Here is a 19,950-nt window from a genome sequence, read left to right on the forward strand (position 1 = left end):
CCGCTGGCGGACCTCGGCTGCTTTGTTTCCGTCAGTGTGCTGCAGGACAGCTGTGGCTACACATGTTGCTTACTATCACAAAGTATGAATGAGTGATGGATTAAAAGTAAAGCACTCTAATGCCTTGTAAGGCACCATATAAATCTAATAATTTATCACGATTATTATGCGATCTTTGCGTTAGCGTTCACTTAGCATGCTAGCTTGCTAGCCGCTATGTCAACAGATGCTCTTCCAGCCAAAGTAGCTTTGGGTTATTTGATTGAAATCGGAACAACATAAGAACACAATAATCGAATTACACTAAACAGTCACACTTACCATAATGAAAATGTCGGGAGCAGACTTTCAGAGATGTTGGGATGTTAGTAAAACTTAAGTCGGTGCGTCTTACGGCAGATATCCATCCATCTCCTCCGGGTTACATCAGATACAAGACTCCCTTGGTTCTGCTTCCATGTAGGAAATGAGTGAAAAGACAAGCCGTTATCTATTTTTTTCCCGATTGATCGTGTGCTCGGACATTGCAGCCGACTACACAGGAAGTTCTTCCCATATTTACTGCATCCTTCTCTATGGCCTCAAACAATGGCAACTTTTCCCATCAGTCACTGCGTGGCCAACATCGTGACATCATGTTGCCAAGCCCCATAATCAAAATATTCTTGGATAGCAGCAGCTATGTTTGGGCTACGGGCATAGACTGTATATAAAAAGCTACGGGTTACGTCTATGTTTTGAAAACTACACAACAACTTCCGGTTCAAAAGCCATCTGGCACCATCGTCCAATCAGCGATTTCTCTTGTTGCCTGCTGATACCTACCTCTTCCGGTATGTTAATGTTGTTGTGCGTTTTCTAAGTTCGTTGTCGTTTTTTATTTGTCATCGTGTTTTATCATTTTTTGTGGGGTTTTTTTATTTGTTGTGCTTTTTAGAATTTTTTGTAGTGTTCATTAAATTTGTTGTGTTTTTTTAATTTGTCATCGTGTTTTTTGTAATTGTTGTTGTCATTTTTGATTTGTTGCTGTTTCTTAATTTGTTGTTGCGTTTTTTTGTTTGGTATTTGTGTTTTTTGTTTTGTTGTTGTGGTTTGCACTTCAGGGCCACCATAATTTCGGCATAGCACGCCATCTTACAAAAATTTATCCAAAACATTAAGAGAAAGAAGTAATGACACATGCTTGATGAATGATGATGAAAGGACATACAGAACAGAATAAGGAAATATATAAGGAAAATAATTTGTCTATATAAAATTAATAGAGCAGAGCAAAAGATAGTGAAAAACACATTCATACAATAAAAATAAATGAAAAACATTGAAATATTTATACCAATTTTTCTAAATTTTTCCTCATTTATTTACGTTTTATTTGTTGTTGTATGCATTTGTTTATACATTTCCTAATTTATTTCTTTACTGTTTTCCGGATTTGTTTGTTTTTTGTGTCATTCCTTTCCTTCCATAACCTCTGCCCTCGTGCTGCCAACAGATCGTTTGCTTGAAGGCAGACGTTAAGTACGCATGCGCCAATCAAAGCACCCCGCGCCTTCTGCAGCTGCAACTCAACCTCGCAGCGCTGTTCCTCCTCCTGGCACAGCATCACATTTGTCCACCATAGAGCCGAGCTGAGTCGCGTTTCCCTCGAGAGTTTATTCTTTGCATGGACAGATGTCGGCCGGGCCCTTTCCTCTCCCCGCCTATGTTTTTTGCCTTTGTAGCCTCTCTTCGACAGAAAAGGCTACGCTTCTGTGACTGGTGAGTCCGTGTAAATGCAAGCGGGCGTTTACTGAGCTGCTGCTTCTTCATAGGTCAAGGTAGACCTAGCTATGGTTAGTTGTTCTCCTCTCCGGCCTGCTCAAGAACGTGGCCGGCCACCTTCTCCTGGTTAGCTTTCATTAGCTGCCCCCCCCCCCCCCCCCCCCCCCCCCCCCCCCCCCCCGAGATGTTTGAGGAAGACCCGGACCCGGTCTATGGTAGAGCTAAATGCTAATCTAGCACAGGAGCATAATAAGCATAAGTGCTAATTTAGGCAGTTTATTAGCTTAAAATGGGCATTGACGAAATTACCAAAAGTCCATGTATTGGTGATCGAAAACATTTCAAAGTAAAACGGAATAGTCATGTTTCTTTTATCGATTTGATCAGTATTAGCAAGCTAAGGTAGCTGGACATCTTCAGCAGCGTTTTCCGTCGGTCTGTGTTATTCCTTTCCTCCTCGTGGTGTCTGGAGGGCTTTCACCAGACCTTCTTGACATCTACTAAGTCAATTAATATCAGGCTTACAATTAGGCAGTTTACACCGTACATTTAAACCAAATAATATGTACATATATAGTTCACATTTTAGGCTTTTGACTAATCACTTATTTGTCAACTTACCTCCATTCTTCCCTCATAGTGACTGTTATTGTCTTTACTATATTTACAGTCAGTTTGCAAACATGAAATAATTTTTTTTTTCAAAAGGTCCCATCAGATTATTGCAAACCTTCAGTTACAAATAAAATTAAACTATCAAATCTTCGCAGTATATTTTCAGTGGAAAAATGCTCATTTCCAGTGGTGAAAACTTCATAATGTGCTGAGAAAATATTTCTTTGGCTTTATATTTGGCTGAGTAGAGGAGAAACCTAGTGGATGTTGTTTAAAATATGCGCAAAAATTTATTTAGGGTTGTTTTCACACAGTCATTGAAGCACTGTAATTTCACAGGCAGTACCTACAGGTAATATGTGAATCCAAAACCGTACACAGGACAGATTGACCTAATTTTATGAACAGAGATGGTTACTGGATGGAGAATTTATGGCCAAGTAAGTCTGCATGCTGATTATACTGATAGTCTTTTTATTTTCTTTCTTTTTGCTTTGTTGCAATATTACTTTTTACCTTTCTGAAATATTTCTGATACGTGCATGTAATAATGAAATATAATAGCCTTGTCTGCATATATACTTTGACAGTATGCACTGTGCATTGATGATTAGTCAGTGTAAATACTGACTGCAGGACTTGTGGCAAATAGTTGAGCTGATACTGATGGATTTGAGAGATCTTTCCGAGCAGCAACCGAAGTTGTAACATAGGAGAAGCTTCCTTTTTATGCCTAGTATCTCAGAACTTGAAACATCTTTAGTGATTTTATGCTGCCTGTGACCACAGAAATATTTTAGAGTGCATTACTCTTTAAATGGTTATTGCAGTGTTGTGGCACTCAAAACGGGTTTGCAGTAAGATCAGTTACACTTTAATTTGCAATGAAATAAAATTTGGCAATCCTTGTAATGGTAGTTGAAGCAAATCTGTAATCTCAGGATTACAAGAATCACCACTAGATTCCCCATCCTCCTACTTATTAATAAAACTAAAAGTGTATTTAACATGTTTTTGAGCAAATGAAATATTAGTTTATGGCAACGCCTCACGTATGTAGACAGTCACTTGTGCTCAACAACACGAGACAAGTCCACAGCATCACAGGTGTGTCAGGATAAAGTCAAAGTGCTTCTAATCATGCCAGTAGAAATCAGGTGTGAATTTGCTGCTTGTGGAGTCAGATTCCTGTATCTGCCAAAAGACCTGATGGATTTACTGTCTACAGGTAGACATGGCTTTCTCTTCACATTGGAATTCAGGCCATGGTTTTGGTGCTTTGGGGTGAGATTTAAAGGTAATTTCAGAACACAGGAGCTTTGACTTTGTATGCTGTCTTTATTGTCATATTCACTGGATAAAGCTGAGGACTGTTTGGAAGTCACCTGAAAATGCATTTGTCCCATAAGTGCACACTGACCAAAACTAGAGCTGGTGTAAATAAAATTGAAGGCACTTAAAAGCAGTTTAGTAAATACTTCTTGATAATTGAGTGACTGCTTTTTAATAAGTGATGCTATTTTCTGGATCTTATATGTGGATTTTTCTTTTTTTTCTTTTTTTCTCCATACAGAAATCTGCCAAGCGTGACCAGGACAGCTGCCCCTCCTAGTGTATGGTTGACTGCCATAATGCTTGGGTTACAGGGAAATGCTTCATCTCCCAAAGTGTATCGTTGTGTGGCATGCTCTGCCACCTTCACCGGACTGGCTTCATTGCTAGTTCATCAAGCAACCCATGCAAGTACACTCTCCAAGGTCTCTGGCCCGCCTCCAGCGCAACCTAACGTCAGCCCACATGACACACAGTCTGCAAGTACGGACTCAGCTAATGAGCACCCCGGTCCACCAGCCGTCTTACCCGAGAGCCCTCCACCTTCTTTTTATATTTGTGATTGTGGAGAGGAATTTCAGGACTTTGATCTTATGCTAGAGCATAAACGTTCACATGTCCCTCCAATGCAGCTGCTGCAACCCCTAAATGATATTTTTCTTCCTAGTGACACAGGGTGTGATAAGGTTTTTCCCAGCCAGCAAGCATCACTCCCTCCTGTAACACAGACAGATTTGGTTCTTAGTTGCCCCTCCACTTCCAGTTCCCCAGTTGCGGAAGTGCAGACATTAAATGCCCATAAAGGAGATGTGGCCTTGGAGGAGAGTGTTACTATGGAAACCGCTGCTCAAGGCCAGTGCACACCTCCTCAAAATATCAGTGAGGAGCAACTTGAGGACATTTCTCCCATTGCAGACCAAGTACCAAACACTATAGAAGACATGGATTTGCAGGAGGAAGATTCAGTTCATCCGAGTGAAAAGGGAGAGAATTTGCCCAAAAATAACACACTAATGAAGCTTCTGGCATCTGCATACATGAACCGTTTTCCACGTCTTCCACCTGAAAATCAAAGCGATGACACTGCTGTGTCCAAGCAAGAAGGTTTTCCGGCTGATGTAACGCCTGCAGCCAAAGCAGAAGTTTCTCAGATCAACGATCTTTCAATTACTCATTTAAGACGTCTGCTTACCAAACCTGGTGTAAAGACAAAAGCTCCATCCATTAGTAGAATTCTGGAGTCAAGTAGGAAGAGGGTTGTCTCTCTCACTAAGACTTTCTCTCCTGTTGTGGTTCTTGAGACACGCCAAAAGCTCATGGATTCAGTCAATAAAGGCACATATGGCAGATATAAATGTGGTCGCTGTCGAAGGGTCTTTCAGAACTTGGACAGATTGACGGAGCATCATTTTTTGCACAAAAAAGAGAGGATTAAATGTTGTCGGCGTTGCAAACAGCTTATCATCGGGCGGTCTCCTTTGCCTGATAATCATGTCTGCCCTCAGTTGGCAAACAAGAATGTACTGCCATCTGGCTCTTTGAAAAGCAAGTTCTCATTTGCCCCCAAAATAGTGCCATTCCATAGTGTCGGTAATGCAAAAAAGGTCTTCTTCTGTCCTTTGTGCAAACACAGTTATGCACGAAGGTGGAACCTTAAAACACACAGGTGTCATGGTCAAGTGTCCCACCGCTCCAGGCAGGTCAGTCCCTCAATGCAGAGAATGCTGAATCTGAGTTCAAACAGTAATGCCAACACTGTCATGGATGTGGGTCAAAATGGATGTGAAACTACAAAGAATATAGCTGTAGGCACTGAAGTTACTGCCCGCATAAAAGAAGAGATGATGTCCTTAAATTCAGAGCAGTCTGCAGTTTCACAGTTAGCCTGGACTACTCCAGCAAAATCCTTCTACCCATTCCCCTTCAAATCCTCTATAGTGGATTTGAATAGTCAAGATTCCTCTCTGCATTTACTGCAGGAAGGAGAAGAAAACAGCTGGGATGGAGAAGAACTTGATGATGAAGACAGCGATGAAGGGCAGTGGACAGTCCCCTTGAATGATGAAACGCAGGAGTATAAAACTGAAGGTCAAGCTGGTAATGATGGCGAGGACAAGCAGCCTGGAGTGGCAGAAATGGCATCCCATGGCTTACGCTACTTTGTTAAAGATGGCGTAAAACGCTACCCTTGTAACATGTGCCAGAAAACCTACAGTCGGGCCTCCACCTTGAGGCGCCACCTGCGACTGTGTGGGTTTAGGCCCCCTGGGTTTGGGAGCGCTGTGGAGAGAGACGGTCAGGGGAGCATTACACTAAATCCCAGTAATTCAAAACAGACGTTTCCTTGTTTTGTCTGTGGGAAGACTTTCAGTCGTAAGGATAACATGATGGTTCACAGAAAAAGATGTCAGCTTCAGAGAACACTGCCAGATGTGGAAAGGGTGGCTGTGCAGGAGAGTTTGCCAGGCAATGCAACAGCAGACTTGCAAACCCAAGAGGAAAATGCAGCAAACTGGGGCATTATGTCACTCCCTTCTGTTCTTCCAAGAAGGGTGACATGTGAGTGTGGAGTCGGATTTACATCTCCAAGACTTCTCCTGGAGCATTTGCAGAAGCATGCCCAAGAATCATACACATGTCCAACTTGTGGAGAAACGGTTAATTCCTGGGCTGCCTATGAAGTGCATCTGCAGATCCATATGCATCCTCATCATCAGCTTCTGCAGGGCCTGCAACCACAGCGATCACAAGCTCTCTTGCTTCGGTTCCAGCAGCAACAGCAGTCAGCTCAGACAACACTTCAGCCTCCACAGAAACAAGCACACCCTGAACTACTTACAGTTCCAGCAAAAAAGCGGATTGTATGCACACGATGTGGGAATACTTTTGCGACTCGATGTTCCCTTCGGAGGCACGTTGCTTGGAATCGCTGCAAAGGTGTTCGGGCTGCAAGTGTTGTCACAAATCCCCCTAAATCCTTTCGCTGTTCACACTGCAACTCAGATTTTCCCAACACTATCAGTCTGATATTTCACCAGAGGAGTGGAGCTTGCAAACCTGCCATCAAGCCTGTTCGTTGCCCTGTTTGTCTTCGCTGGTTTGGTACTGTAGACAGTCTGCAAAAACATCTGCTCACTCACAAACAGTCGGAATCATATCGCTGTGATGTCTGTCAGGGCACATACCCCAGCCTTAAGTCACTCAAGAACCACCGCAGGAGGATTCATCGCATCATGGCTGGAAGCACACAGCCTAAAACACAGGAACCACTAACTGCTTAATATACCTGAAATTTAGCTCAAAATTTTCATAACTGTCTGACATGAGTGGTACATTCAAGACCAGTGCAAATATCTTTTCCTCCTTTTTTTTTTTTTTTCCCCGGATTTGTGTGTTCATATTTTTTAATGCATGAGATACTTGGAGATTGTGGAATTATAAGATGTTTTGTTTTTTTTTTTTTAAAAAAAACAAAAAAAAAAACCTAAATGTAATTTTAGCTTCCCATTGTTTGAAAAGAGAAAAAAAACCTTTGATATACATTACATTTTAGCTTTCCAAAGGCAATCCTTGTATTTCTTAGACTTGTTAGCCTCTAAATGTAACTGGCAATCAGACTTATTTCACACAGTTGGTGATGTAGCTTGATGTTATGGGTGTTAATAAACAAGTGTGAAATGTCATTTTCATGTTGTCTTTTCATTAGATCTTGTATCGTAAAAAGTTACACAAGGGCCAACAAACTTACTCTTTCACATTTTGAGGTTAAATTGAAAATTATATGTGGAGTCATGCATAGAACTGCGCATATGTCAGCACAGTGCAAAACACTGAGCAGAAGTAAATATTTTTTAAATTAAGGGCAAAGTTTTAAGTAAAAATAAACGGGTCACTGCTCATTCTTGATCATAAGAATTTACTGTTTTGTGATGGGCTACAAATTATGCATTTTTGTATATATAATATAAAGAGCAAGAGCTGGATTCCAGCTCTGGGTTGGACCCGACAAAGGCTTCATAATTCAACCTCATATACCACATATAGAGCTGATCTGTTGCAAGTTGGGGCTTCTGTCATCTTATATTTGTATCTGGTTTGAGATGCAGCTTTCACCTAAAGTTTTTTACTCAAATTCTGCTCAGAGTAGGGATAAATACCTGCAGTACAAAGCTAAAGAAGTTCAGTATTTCATCTGCTTTGTGAAAAAACCAATGACTTCTTGTCACAGTTGTCAAAAGTAACTATAGATGCAGTCCAGTTATTAGGAATTTATTGGGGAGAAATTTGTGTTCTTTGCTTTTTAAGTAATATTTTGATGTATAGGCCCTGCAATAGACTGGCGAATTGTCCAGGGTGTACCCTGCCTCTCGCCTGAAAACTGCTGGGATAGGCTCCAGCAACTTCCCGTGACCCTGAATTGGATTAAATTTCAGAAAAAGAATGAATGTTGATGTACATTATATTTTATTGTGTTCATGAGGAATACATGAAAGCCACACAAAGAATTAGTAGCATTGTTCAATGCAAAACCCTATTGGTAAAATTTGTATTTGTGGATGAGGAAATACTATAGACAGAATTGATTCCTGATCAAAAGGCTTGTCAAAAATATTTTTTCTGAAAGTATCCAACAAATAAATGCCTCATCACAAACCAATTATTAATGTATTTTAGTCTGAATATGTTGTCTACTCGTATGATTTAGCCTTTATTTTTATTTTTATGCCAATTCATAAGTCATACGATTCACATTGAATGAAATTGCAGCAGTTAACAAAGAACTTGTTCGAGGAAACAAAATAGACAATTGTTTGCATTTAAAACAGTATAAAATTATAACATTCAACATTGTAAAATAAAAGTTAAAAGTAAAAGTAGAAAAGAGGTTGTTAGTTTAATGAAGTATGACCAACGACATGATCTGAACTTAAAAGGCAAGACACTTAGACATTGTTTTATATAACTTATGTATTGATTCTCCTCTGCTAATACTTTTAAGGATGTTATATAATTTTAAATTTCAATTTTAAAACCATTTATGGTGGACTTATTGTTCCACTTATTTTAATGTATATTAAACTTTCCCATAACAAAAATAATATTTACCATTTTAGATTTTTTTTTTTTTTTTTTTTTTTTTTTTTTTTTTACAGAATTTCTATATAAATCACCACTTGATGTGTTTTAATTGAAAAAAGTTTATTCCAATATTACCCATTGGTAAATATCTTTCTGAAACAACGTTGTGACTGAGCAAGAAAGGTGTTAAATTGTTTAATTTTATGTTCCACAAAAAACAAATGGATTGACTTCAAAATTGAACCTTTTTCCTATACTCTCAGCAGCAGGATAAATATTATTTATCCATTTAAAATTTATTTTCCACTTCTTTTTTCTTTGTTATTAACTTTTGGATTTCGCTCATTTGCCTGTGCAAAATCAGACGAAGAAGAACTTCGACCGACAGGAGTCAGTGTAACGACAGATAACCGGATGTTGCGCTTTTGAAGGGCCCTTTCCGTAGAAGAAGACGGTTTCCCCCCCACTTGTTATTTGGTGTGGTTGGACGGTAATTTGGCGCTTACTCGTGAACAATACCGGTGAATGAGCCCAAAGGTAAATATCCTCCAAAACAACAGTGGAAAAGCCGTATTACATATTGATTAGGATGTGTTGGTACTCATTTAATTTTGGCGTAAAGGTAAGGTGACGCTTACGACGGAGAGCTTGTTGAAGCTAACATTAGCATGGCATGCTTGCAGCCGAGATAGCCCGCGTTTAACAAAGTACTGATGTGCTCTAAAAACTACAACATGTTTAAGTATTTCCACAAATAACTGTGTATAACGTCAATGTAATTGAGATACCACCACAGTACGTTGTTAATCCAGAATATAATTTGGCGTTTATTACAGTCTAAACGGAAACGTAATTAACTAGATTAAGAGTGTGATAGTAGATATATATGAGTTTTATGTACGAGGAAGTTCTCTTAAACCTTTTAATAAAGCTGAAATCAAACCAATAAATGATCGAGAAATTTTCCTCCAACTTTTAAACTTTGTAAACAGTAAGCATGTACATTCATAATCTGAGTTGTGTCATATGTAGGGAAATGTTAATTACATCCAATGATACTGTATTCCTTTTTCCTATGTTTTTAATCGTAGTATCACATATTTTGTTTCAATTGACAGCAAAAGCCTCCCTTGAGTTTCTCAACGGTGGATAAATGTCCATGCCAAGCTTGATCATGAGGAAAGGAAACCTAAAATTGCAGACCCTCCTGGGTGATGGCTTGAGCAAAGGCTTGATGAACACTGGCCACTTTTGCTTCAGTTGTGAGCAATTATTTGCAAATCAGAGATGCCTGGAGGAACATGTGTGTTCATCTGTAAGTTTCATTTGCTCCTGTGGAACTGAGTTTACTGAATACAAAGACATGCTGGAGCACAGCACCACACATGAACCAGGGCACCAAGTGCTTGATCACGAAACCATTAAAAAACGCAGAATTGAGAGGCGCAAAGAAGAAGAGGAAAAACTGAAAAGACTGAAGAAAGGTGAGGTTGTCTGGAAGTCCCCTGGTGTAAGCAAACCATCAGTTTCCTTCCCAGTGAAACTTGACCAGCAAGTACCTAATACTTCATCTTTTAGTCCATCAGTTGCTCTCCAGCCTAATCAGAATCAACAATTGCCTGAGTTGCATCCCTCTTTGTCAAAGGCATTTTTGCTTTCAAATCCTATGCCTGCCCTCCCAGACATGCAGAATATTTTTGCAGATGTTGGTGCACCAACAGTGGATCTTTGGACACTTTATCAGCCGGTTGTATTGCTTAAAAAAATTCACAATTTAAGCGAAAAGCCGTACCTTTGTGGCAAATGTGGGCAGGAGTTTATTTCAAAGTCTGCTCTCATCTTCCATCACAGCTCACATGTCACAGCTAAAATTTCTGGATGTATCGGGTGTGGGCTGCTGCTCTCTGGGAAGAAGTTTGTCCCTCGCTTCCATGATTGCAAATCCCAGAATAATCAGACCAAACACAGACTCATCATAGCAAAACCTCCAGGTTACAAGCCACCAAGTGAAGGAAATGCATTACAGAATCAAATTTCCCTGCCACATCAAGCCACCTCCATCCTGCAATTGGAAAACAACAATACTAGTCGAAGCAGCCAGGCACTTCAAATCACCTCTGCCCCAATACCAAATAATCAGAATATCAGGACATATAACAACCACCATGGATTCAATAACACTGCACCTTTCCAGTCCAAGAGTAAGAATCTTAGTGCATCCAAACCTGGTTTGTCCTTGCCAATGAAGAGGCAAGTCCCTACTGTATTCAGTCAGGGGCTTTGTTCCACTCCCTCTGCATTTTTAAACGGGCCCACAAACTCTGCATCAGCTTTACTGAGCAAACCTATGGAGGCTTCTTCACTCAACGAGTTCGCATGCAGAGTCTGTTATCTTCCCTTTAAAACACCTCAGCTGCTTCAAAGGCACAAGTGTGCCAGAGCCCAGGAGTTCATGGCAAAGCACATGACAAGTGGTAAACGGCATTACAAACTGAAGAGGATTACACCAGTACAGACCCCAAATTATGCTCAGATGAACGGAGAGAGGAAACTAGGATTTTCACCAGGTAGCACAACTAGTGAATGCATAGCTGTCAGTCTGGAGAAAGGGAAAGGGGGTGTTCCTGTCAATGGAACAGTGTCAGAGAATGTGGTTGTTGATGATGATGATGATGATGATGATGACGACGACTGTTACATTGTTGAGGAGGAATCAGACAACCCTGCTGAGATGATTTACAAAGTAACCTCATCTGTCCCTATCAAGACATGACTATTAGTCCAGTGAGGCACATCGGTTTGTGTGTCACCTTTACTTTCACCACAGACCCACTGCACAGAAATGGCTGTATGTAGTTTAGTGAGTCATCATGCAGAAACAGTTTTTTGGATGTCTCAAAACTGCTTTAAATGATAAATCTGTAATATCCATTCATCGTTTTTGGGGTTTTTTGTACAGTAAACATTCATATTAATGGACAAAAGTTTTTTGCCCCTTGAATGGTAAAGAAGATGTAAAATTTAGTTATTCATAAAATGTATGTGCATGGTTACCCATGTTTGGGACAACCAGGTACTGTGTAATAGTCTTTGTTGTTTTTATAAATTTTTTAGACAAGAATGTGTTGTGACGCTCTGGGATTTGACCACCATAACGTGCGTGTTATTTCCAGCTTTGTTGAATTTTATGAGTACGATATATACTGCATTAAAGTATATTTTCAAACTTGTGAATTTTTTAATCATATTTTTATATCACAAAAATTATAATGCATGAGCTTAGTGCATACTTGTTTTGTGAAATGACAGAAAGTTGAATGTTATGACTGAGTTGGGGGCAATTTGTACAAGAAATATTTTGGACAAATTTTCTCAAATCTCTTACAATTGGATGAACGATTTTATGGCTTTTTCCCCATCGTAATAGTATAATTGCATAACATGTTCTTTTGCTTATACAGGCTAAATTCTTATCGGCAGCTTTTTCTAAACAGGAAAACTTTGTTCCAGCTCTTAACATTGCCCGGTATTTTCAGAGTTTACAATAGTATGCTTCTTGTATTTAACGCCAGCAGAGGGAGCCGGTTAAAACTAATTAAAAACAGGCCATGATGTGTGTCCATTTATGATGATGTAAACCCTTTTGGGCGTCATCCAGCTGCGTTTATGAGGCGTTCACGAACTGTCTTTAACCTCGTTTGTGATGAAAAACGTGATCCTAAAGCAAGCGGCGTTAGGATTAGATGTTTACTGTTTGATCACGTGCTGCCAGTGTAATCTAAACAGGACACTGCCTTTTCTAATTCCAAGTTTTCTCCTCTTGAAATCACACCATTAACAGATTTTTTAAAACAGAAACCACTAACAAATCTGTACATTAGTGACTAGACCTACCAGTTCCTTGCCCCAAAGAGTTAACAGGGCCAACTATATAATCAGTTATCCTTGAAAGATGAAACCTAAATAGACAAAAGTGTACCATTACCTATATGACAACAAAAAGATACATAAAAATTCAATAATTGATGAAATGTAGCCAATGTACACAAAAAACGAATAGCTTTAACCTGTTGAGACCTATTTGGGGTTAGGACGAGCCAACATGTAACAATTTTATGATTTACCATTATACATATGTTAATTTACTTTTTAATGATAAATGATGTAGATATGAATGTGATTTTAAATGAGGGAGAGACCCCTGCACTTCTGACACCACCTAATGGCAGGTTAAATGTTCAGAAGGTTATACAAAAATTGTATTATGGTGCAGACGACCAGAAATGTAATGTCCTTGTATGACAACGCTAGGACTCAGGAGGATAAAAGTGCAACAAGAACATGTAAAACTATCTACAGAAATGCTAAGATTCGCCACATGAGTACAATACTCAGGAAACACAAAACAAGCAGAAATTGTATGTTCACATTTTTTAACAAGTCGTTTGTAAACAGAATGCCATTTCATTTTGTTTATTTACGTTCTTCTGAATATTTATTTTTCCGACAGCACCTAAAGCAGTCGCTCTGTGAGCCGCACAGCGTGATTGATACTTGTCGGACTGCTTTGTGCGTGGATACCGAGTGTCAGAGTACTACAAACTGTTCTGAAAAGAAGACAACATCGTGTTTGTCGTTAGCAGCTCAGTTCCCAGGTCATTTCCCCCTGTTATAAGTCGCCAAAAAGCCACGGAGCGACAGAGACTGTCAGGTTTCAGTTAGCCATTGCTAGTTAGTAGAGCAGCGGTCCGTGCATGGCTACGCAGAAACCATTCCCGATGCTCCCCCACCCAGGCAAGCACTTTGCGTTTACTATCAGCAGTCACATACCGCAACCGAGTTTAAGAAATATAATACACACATATTATTATTATTATTATTATTATTATTTAAATCTATACGAGTTGAAAATGAAGAGAGCAGTTTGGTTTGTGTGGCCTGTAAGTGAAGCTAGCTGTATGGCCTACCTGACGAAAACGCGTCTTATTGTTAAACATGTCTTTTTTTTAACTTAGCTTCTAACAATAACTAGCAGCTAACTAGTCTAGTGAATCCTGCCTGAAACTTAAAACGGACATTACTCGTTCCCTTTTAACACGATTCTGACTTATTTGGTTCAATTTTGAGAGACAAAGAAGCCATCTGTTCCAATGTGCTTCGCTAAGTCCTCGTCATGAAATGTACCTATAAAAGAGAAGAGCATTGCTGATGTTTATCTGTAAAAACTTTGCATACTTGGTTACATTTTCCATAACTACAACCTCACACTTGAGCTCTCATATGTCACTTGCTCCTTATGCTCAGGCACAGTACATTTAGGAGCTGTAAAGTACCTTTTCTGTAGTAAGAAGAAAGTGTTTAGATACATGAATTATGTGAACTACCTTTTCTGTTTTTGTCTGAGCTGAATACGTTCAAAGTATTTGTGATGCCGAATATCACTCTTCTTAAAATAACTTCCTTTCATTATTAATGGTTCAATAATTAGTCTGTATTCTTATTTGACTGGTTTTCATTAGATAAAGTGAAAAACAGTGAAGTGTTATTTAATTTGTACTGCTGTTTTTATTAAAACAGTTTCTCAAAGGTTCATAAACAGCTAAACAATCAGTTCTTTAATTATGTTTCATGAAAATGTCTGTTATCTGCAAAAGCGTATGATAGTCTTAATTTCTGTGAGGTAAATTGTTTGGTGTCGTGATGCAGTATTTCTGTTTTAAAGATATCGCTGGAATAAATAGTGAAGATTGTTTTTTGAGACTCTTTCCATCACAATTCGCTGAAACTCTTCAGACTGTGTCTCTGACAGGTTTTAGAAAATAACCTATAAGGGTTTCTTGTTTCTGCGGGTCTTTCAAGATGTGCTGGCCTTGTGATCTCATCCAGCAGCCTCCCTCTGCTCCAGATTTTTATCTCGCTGACAGTGCCTGTGCTTGCTTATTATGTCTGAACAAATCCAGTGCAACCAGTTGAGGCTAAAAGCACTACATACATGCATGCAGTATATACAGAATTTAGATTTCTTTGTCGGGCTTAAAATTAATTTATTTCAGTGCTAACATGATAGCACTTTGCTTTAGACCGTTTTTATGCGTTACAGCCTCCTTGTCACTGTTTAATCCGCAGACTCTTGACATGGGGAGCAAAATGTCCTTCAGCAGAGGAAGCAGTGACCAAAATACAGTCTCTGACTTAACTTCTGTGGCACCTCTTCCCCGCAGTTCCATTCATGCCCCCTCGGACTGCAAGCAGGTAGTCAGAGAAAAAAACAAATAAACACTTCAACCCAAAATGTATGCTGTTTGAATGTACAGTAGTATTTAAAATGGGACAATTCGGGAGTGTGTTAAATTATAATGCTGTGCCCATGCATGTCTTTTTTTTAACTCTGGCATTACATGCATGTATGAAAAGCTTTGATCATGCAGTGCACCATATTGGGTGACATGCTAAATAAGTTATTAATTGCACTCTTTATAGATGTGTTTTGGTCAGTATTTTGGGGGAATTGCACAACTGGACTGTTAATACATTTATGACACTTTTTCCTCCACAGATACCCGAGGATAGCAGACCCAGTGAGGAAGATCTGGACACCAGGTGGAAAGATGAACCAAAAGTAACACACCAAAATCCCGCCCTTGAATTGAACTCATCTGGCCGCCTCGAGTCTGACAGCCATGTCAGCTCTGAAACAGTAGGCAGAAAAAATTGTCAACAGGGTGAAAAGGTGCCATCACAGGTGAGGATGGACTCAGTGTCTCAAGTGACATCTGCAAGTGTGTGCAGCTCCACAACAGACAGTCATGGAAAGCCTGTGGAGGTCTGCAAAAAACGTGGGAGGCCTTGTAAAAGAAAGCAGTTGTTGGCAGAAGACAAAATAGATCCAAGTGCTGCTGGTGTTGATGCAGTTCAACATAAGGAGGTCAGCACCACGATACCTGTGCCAGTGTCTATAGTAAACCCCAGCAATGATGATGTGCCTGACAAAGAAGTAGATGATCACTTAATCAGTACTTCACCTCATAATGAGGTGTCAGCTCCTGAAGCTGTCGTGGATGAAAAATTAGAAGGTAATGTGTCTTTATTGGTAAAAAGAAAAAGAGGGCGGCCAAAAAAAACTGGTGCAGTTTTACAAAATGCCACACCTAAGACTGCACCTGCCCGGCGTCCTGTCACATCTCCTCGTGTTGTTGATGTAAGTGGCCCTGTACGGAGTCTAAGAAGTAGAGGACTACAACCTCCAACCCAACCTGAAAAGCCTCATAGTAAGGAGGACCTAAAGCAAGCTGAAGTAACATCCACAGAAAGTAGTGGCACACCCTGTTTAGAAAATGTGAAAAGAAGAAGGCGTAGGTTTCAGATTGATCAGTCGGTTCCAGCTAAAGTGTCCAAGCTGTGTGATTCGCAGGAGACATCATCGGTGTTGAACTCATGCACTGTGGAGAGAGCAGGCGCAGATAAACAGCTGGAACCGATCACTGACACATCCGAGACTAATACAGATGGAAAGGTTGATCAGTTCTTACATTCTGAAGAAGTACAGGAGCAGCGGACACAACCAAGTGAAGATTTGTTACAGCAAAGAGAGCTCCACAGTCTACCAGAGCCTGAAATCATGTCTTCAGTGGATCTGAATCATGTAAACACAGTAAACCCCACTCAGACTGAAGCCCCTGAAATAAAGCAGTCAAACAGCAGTGAGGAGAATCAGTCAAAACCTCCAAAGTCCTTAGATTCACTAACAAATGTGTACTTGCAGATAAAAGAGCCCATTAACAAAGATACTGTAACATCCTCTGAAGAAATGTGTGAGCCTGTTGGGAGCAACTCTGCTGTGAAAACTGAGAATGTCAAGCTAGAAATGGTTCATGTGAAATCTGCATCACAGTCAGCAAGTCCTAAATCTATTAAACACACTGCCAACACCACAGCTGAAGGTCCAGAAAGGCAGAAAACTTTTTTTCGGCGCAAAAGAGGTGGCAAGAGAAGGAGAAGAATAATCAATGTTTTGTTACCGAGGGAGGAGGTTGTAGAGAAACATGCTAGTAATGACACTGAACAAAAAACAGACTGTAGCGACGTAAACACAGAAGCCAACACTGATGACACCACCATCATCCACGTTAAGAAAGGTGATAAAACTCTTTTAAAATGTGGCTACTGTGGTCGTCTCTTTAAATTTCAGTCTCAGTTTGTCATCCATCAACGCATTCATACAGGAGAGCGGCCTTTCAAGTGCACTGAATGTGGAAAAGGCTTTAGCAAAAATTCCAACTTAAATCTTCATCTCAGAGTGCACCAAAAAAACAACACGCATCAAAATTGTGATTTCTGCAAGATCAAACTCTCTTCCTCTGAGTATGCTTCTCACATGAAGTTGCACGAACGCGAACTCGATGACGAGTACCCGGACAACAAATCTGAGAAACGGAGCCGAGGAGGCGATCATGAAGCCAGTGAAGTACTTCACAGAGCATCTCCACCAGAGAAGAAGGAAAGGAAGGTTTGCCAGTACTGCAGCAAAACGTTCTCGTTCCAGTCTGCCCTAATAAGGCATATCCGTGTCCACACAGGAGAGAAACCGTACAAGTGCGATATATGTGGCAAAGCTTTTGGTCAAGCCTATTTCCTTCGTGTTCACGAGCTGACCCACTGGTCTGTGAAGCGTTACAACTGTACGCGCTGTAAAAAATCCTTCACTCATTACAGCAATGCAAAAAACCACACATGTAGACCCGTGAAAGACGGCAGTGATTCCCAAGCCAGCAGGCACATAAAGCCCTCGCTCACATACACGTGTCACATCTGCAAGAATATTTTCGACAGTCTGCAGGAGTTCAACAGCCACATGAAAGAGCACACCGGCGCAAAGCTGATACGCTGCTTGCACTGTGACAAGCTGTTTGGTACGCTGGCTGAATATGAAGCGCATCGCAGTCAGTGCACAGCGGACAAAAACGTTTCTGTAAAGGAGGAAAAGACGATGTCGTTGATCCAGTACACAGTTCCTGCACTTCGGTGTTCACTCGGACACAATCCAGTCCCTGTCACCCCCTCAAATTGTGAAATGCAGAAAAAACAATTGCAGGTTTGTCGCAAGAGAAACGCTGACAATTTAAAGAAACCGTTCCAGTCAACAGCCCAACCGTCTCATCATCTCTCGCACTTTGTGTCAAAACTAAACAGACTGGATAATAGATCTGACCCCAGACGATATCTCTGTCCAGGCTGTGGGCGACTGTTCAGGCACATGGGCAGACTGCGAGCACACATGCTCACTCACGCCCCCGGCCAGAGTTACACCTGCACCTGCTGTGGTAAGACGCTAAGAAGTTGGAAAAAGCTATGGTATCACCAGCGAGTCCATCGGCAGAGGAGTGGTCGTTTCACGTGTCCACTGTGCGGGCAAGGGTTTCGGTTTGTCGGTCCTTACAGAGAACACATGAACGAGCACCCGGAGTACCACTGGGTTGAAGACAAACCTCAGAAAATGTTCTTTCCTTATCAGTGTGAGCAGTGTAGGTGCAGCTTTAAGACTCTAGACTTGCTGTTCAGCCATCAGCTCTGCCACTCCTCCACTCAAGACCTGCGCAAGGACTCCGATTTTAATTTATTCATTGATGAACACAGTTCAACTCCAAACAAGAATACGCCTAGTTCTCCCAACAACAAGCAAATGTCACATCCAGCAGCTGAAGTAAATAACTCTCTTTTGAGCCCCTCACGTAAATATGCAGACACAGTTTCTCAAAAATCACCTCAATTACCCATAATTCCCTTTGTCCCTGGTCAGGATCTTGAAACTGATTATTCTTCTCAACCATCTCAGCATCCACAGGCCCAAAACAGGGAAACCAGTCCTGATAGAATAAGTGGAAATGCACTTGGAAATCCCATCATGCCTTTCAGAGCTCCAAAGAGACGCCTGACTCAAAATACCAGCAAGTCAGAAGGGTCTTCAGACAATGTTACCTGTACTGTTTGTGGGAAAGCGTTTCCTGCCATTTCAGACCTTTATCATCATTATTTGCAGCATGCTAGAGGTCAGGTGTAACACCCTGCATATAAACACAGTTTTTGTATGTGAATTAGTGTTTTCAGCAGTGTACGACATAAAACTGCTGTTGCATACCTGTTATATGTGGGACTCAAACTACTCAGAAGATGCTCATTCACAAGGTCATTTGTGTCAGTTTGATCATTTTAAAACTGTTTTCTTTAGTTTCAGTAAAGTACATCAGGTAGATGTTATTTCATGTTATTTTTGGACTGAATAGCATAGACTGTAGACAGAGATAAAGTCTGATGGCAGTTGTTACAAAACAAGCCGAAGCTCAGAGCCAGAAATTGTCCAGATAATATGTATATTTTGAGCATTGATGCCCTGAGTTATGTCATTAAACACTATGTCATAGTACTTACAGGAACTCATTACATAGACACACTGCAAGTACAGAAAACTGCTGTAGCCACTGAGTGTTGTTGACCTGCATCTTTTATTCCATTGATTGGTTGAGGTCATTCACTTTAAATAACCTCGCAAGTTACTGTGAATTTAATAATAAACTCCAAACCATCCAGGTGTTTTTCTTGCCCACAAGTCAAACTGTTTCAGTGATTGTATCAAATTAAAGATTTGTTTTGATATACCGTACATCATGGACGTGTAACAGCCTTTTGTATTATGTTTTAGGTGGCTATCAACTTTGCACATGTTTGTCATTGTGGAAATGTGAGCATATGACGTTTTCATAAAATAATGGAAAAGATTTCAGGCCTGTTGTTTCATGCAGCGCTTTCAGATCCTTGTTTGCTGTTTTTTGGAAAAGAAATTTTTGATTTAGACTGTCATCATGTTAGCCTGGAATTCAGGAATGGTTAATAATGAAAAATAACAAAAAGCAATTTTCTGATCAACACCTTGTTCTGTTGTATATAATTGTATGCTATAGTTTGTCTTAAAAACAATAAAGTTCTTTTTTTGTAAATACGTGAAATACTTTTTTTTCTTGATACACACTAGAAATAGCTTCCTTGTTCTATAAAGTAAGACTGAATATGTGCAGATTTGCTAAGAAGTAGGAAAATCTGATCAATTGTTTTCATTATAGCTAAAGAAAGATGCCCTCAAATTCCAAGAATGATGAATGTAATGTA

General features: G+C 40.2%; 2 protein-coding genes across 2 annotated transcripts; both read left to right on the forward strand.

The window, feature by feature from the left end:
- The first annotated feature begins 1,629 nt into the window (after positions 1–1,629).
- On the forward strand, positions 1,630–7,394 carry LOC306756397 (uncharacterized protein). Its single transcript, XM_079241125.1, has 2 exons — positions 1,630–1,761; positions 3,953–7,394. The coding sequence occupies exon 2, from the start codon at positions 4,011–4,013 to the stop codon at positions 6,990–6,992; it is 2,982 nt and encodes a 993-aa protein (XP_079097251.1). The 5' UTR covers positions 1,630–1,761; positions 3,953–4,010; the 3' UTR covers positions 6,993–7,394.
- Positions 7,395–14,936: 7,542 nt separating this feature from the next.
- LOC306755867 (uncharacterized protein) lies at positions 14,937–19,652 on the forward strand. Its single transcript, XM_079240429.1, has 2 exons — positions 14,937–15,042; positions 15,347–19,652. Exons 1-2 carry the CDS (start codon positions 14,938–14,940, stop codon positions 18,845–18,847), a joined length of 3,606 nt encoding a protein of 1,201 aa, XP_079096555.1. The 5' UTR covers position 14,937; the 3' UTR covers positions 18,848–19,652.
- The last annotated feature ends 298 nt before the right edge of the window (positions 19,653–19,950 follow it).

Source organism: Telmatherina bonti (assembly GCF_933228915.1).
Source record: "Telmatherina bonti genome assembly, chromosome: 5".
NCBI lineage: Eukaryota > Metazoa > Chordata > Actinopteri > Atheriniformes > Telmatherinidae > Telmatherina > Telmatherina bonti.

Bases quoted from the DNA above. Each gene is read 5' to 3' on its own strand.
- LOC306755867 (XM_079240429.1), top strand. From the start codon at position 14,938: ATGTCCTTCAGCAGAGGAAGCAGTGACCAAAATACAGTCTCTGACTTA. The intron at 15,043-15,346 runs GTAGTCAGAGAA...TTTCCTCCACAG, and splicing joins CCCCCTCGGACTGCAAGCAG to ATACCCGAGGATAGCAGACC.
- LOC306756397 (XM_079241125.1), top strand. From the start codon at position 4,011: ATGCTTGGGTTACAGGGAAATGCTTCATCTCCCAAAGTGTATCGTTGT.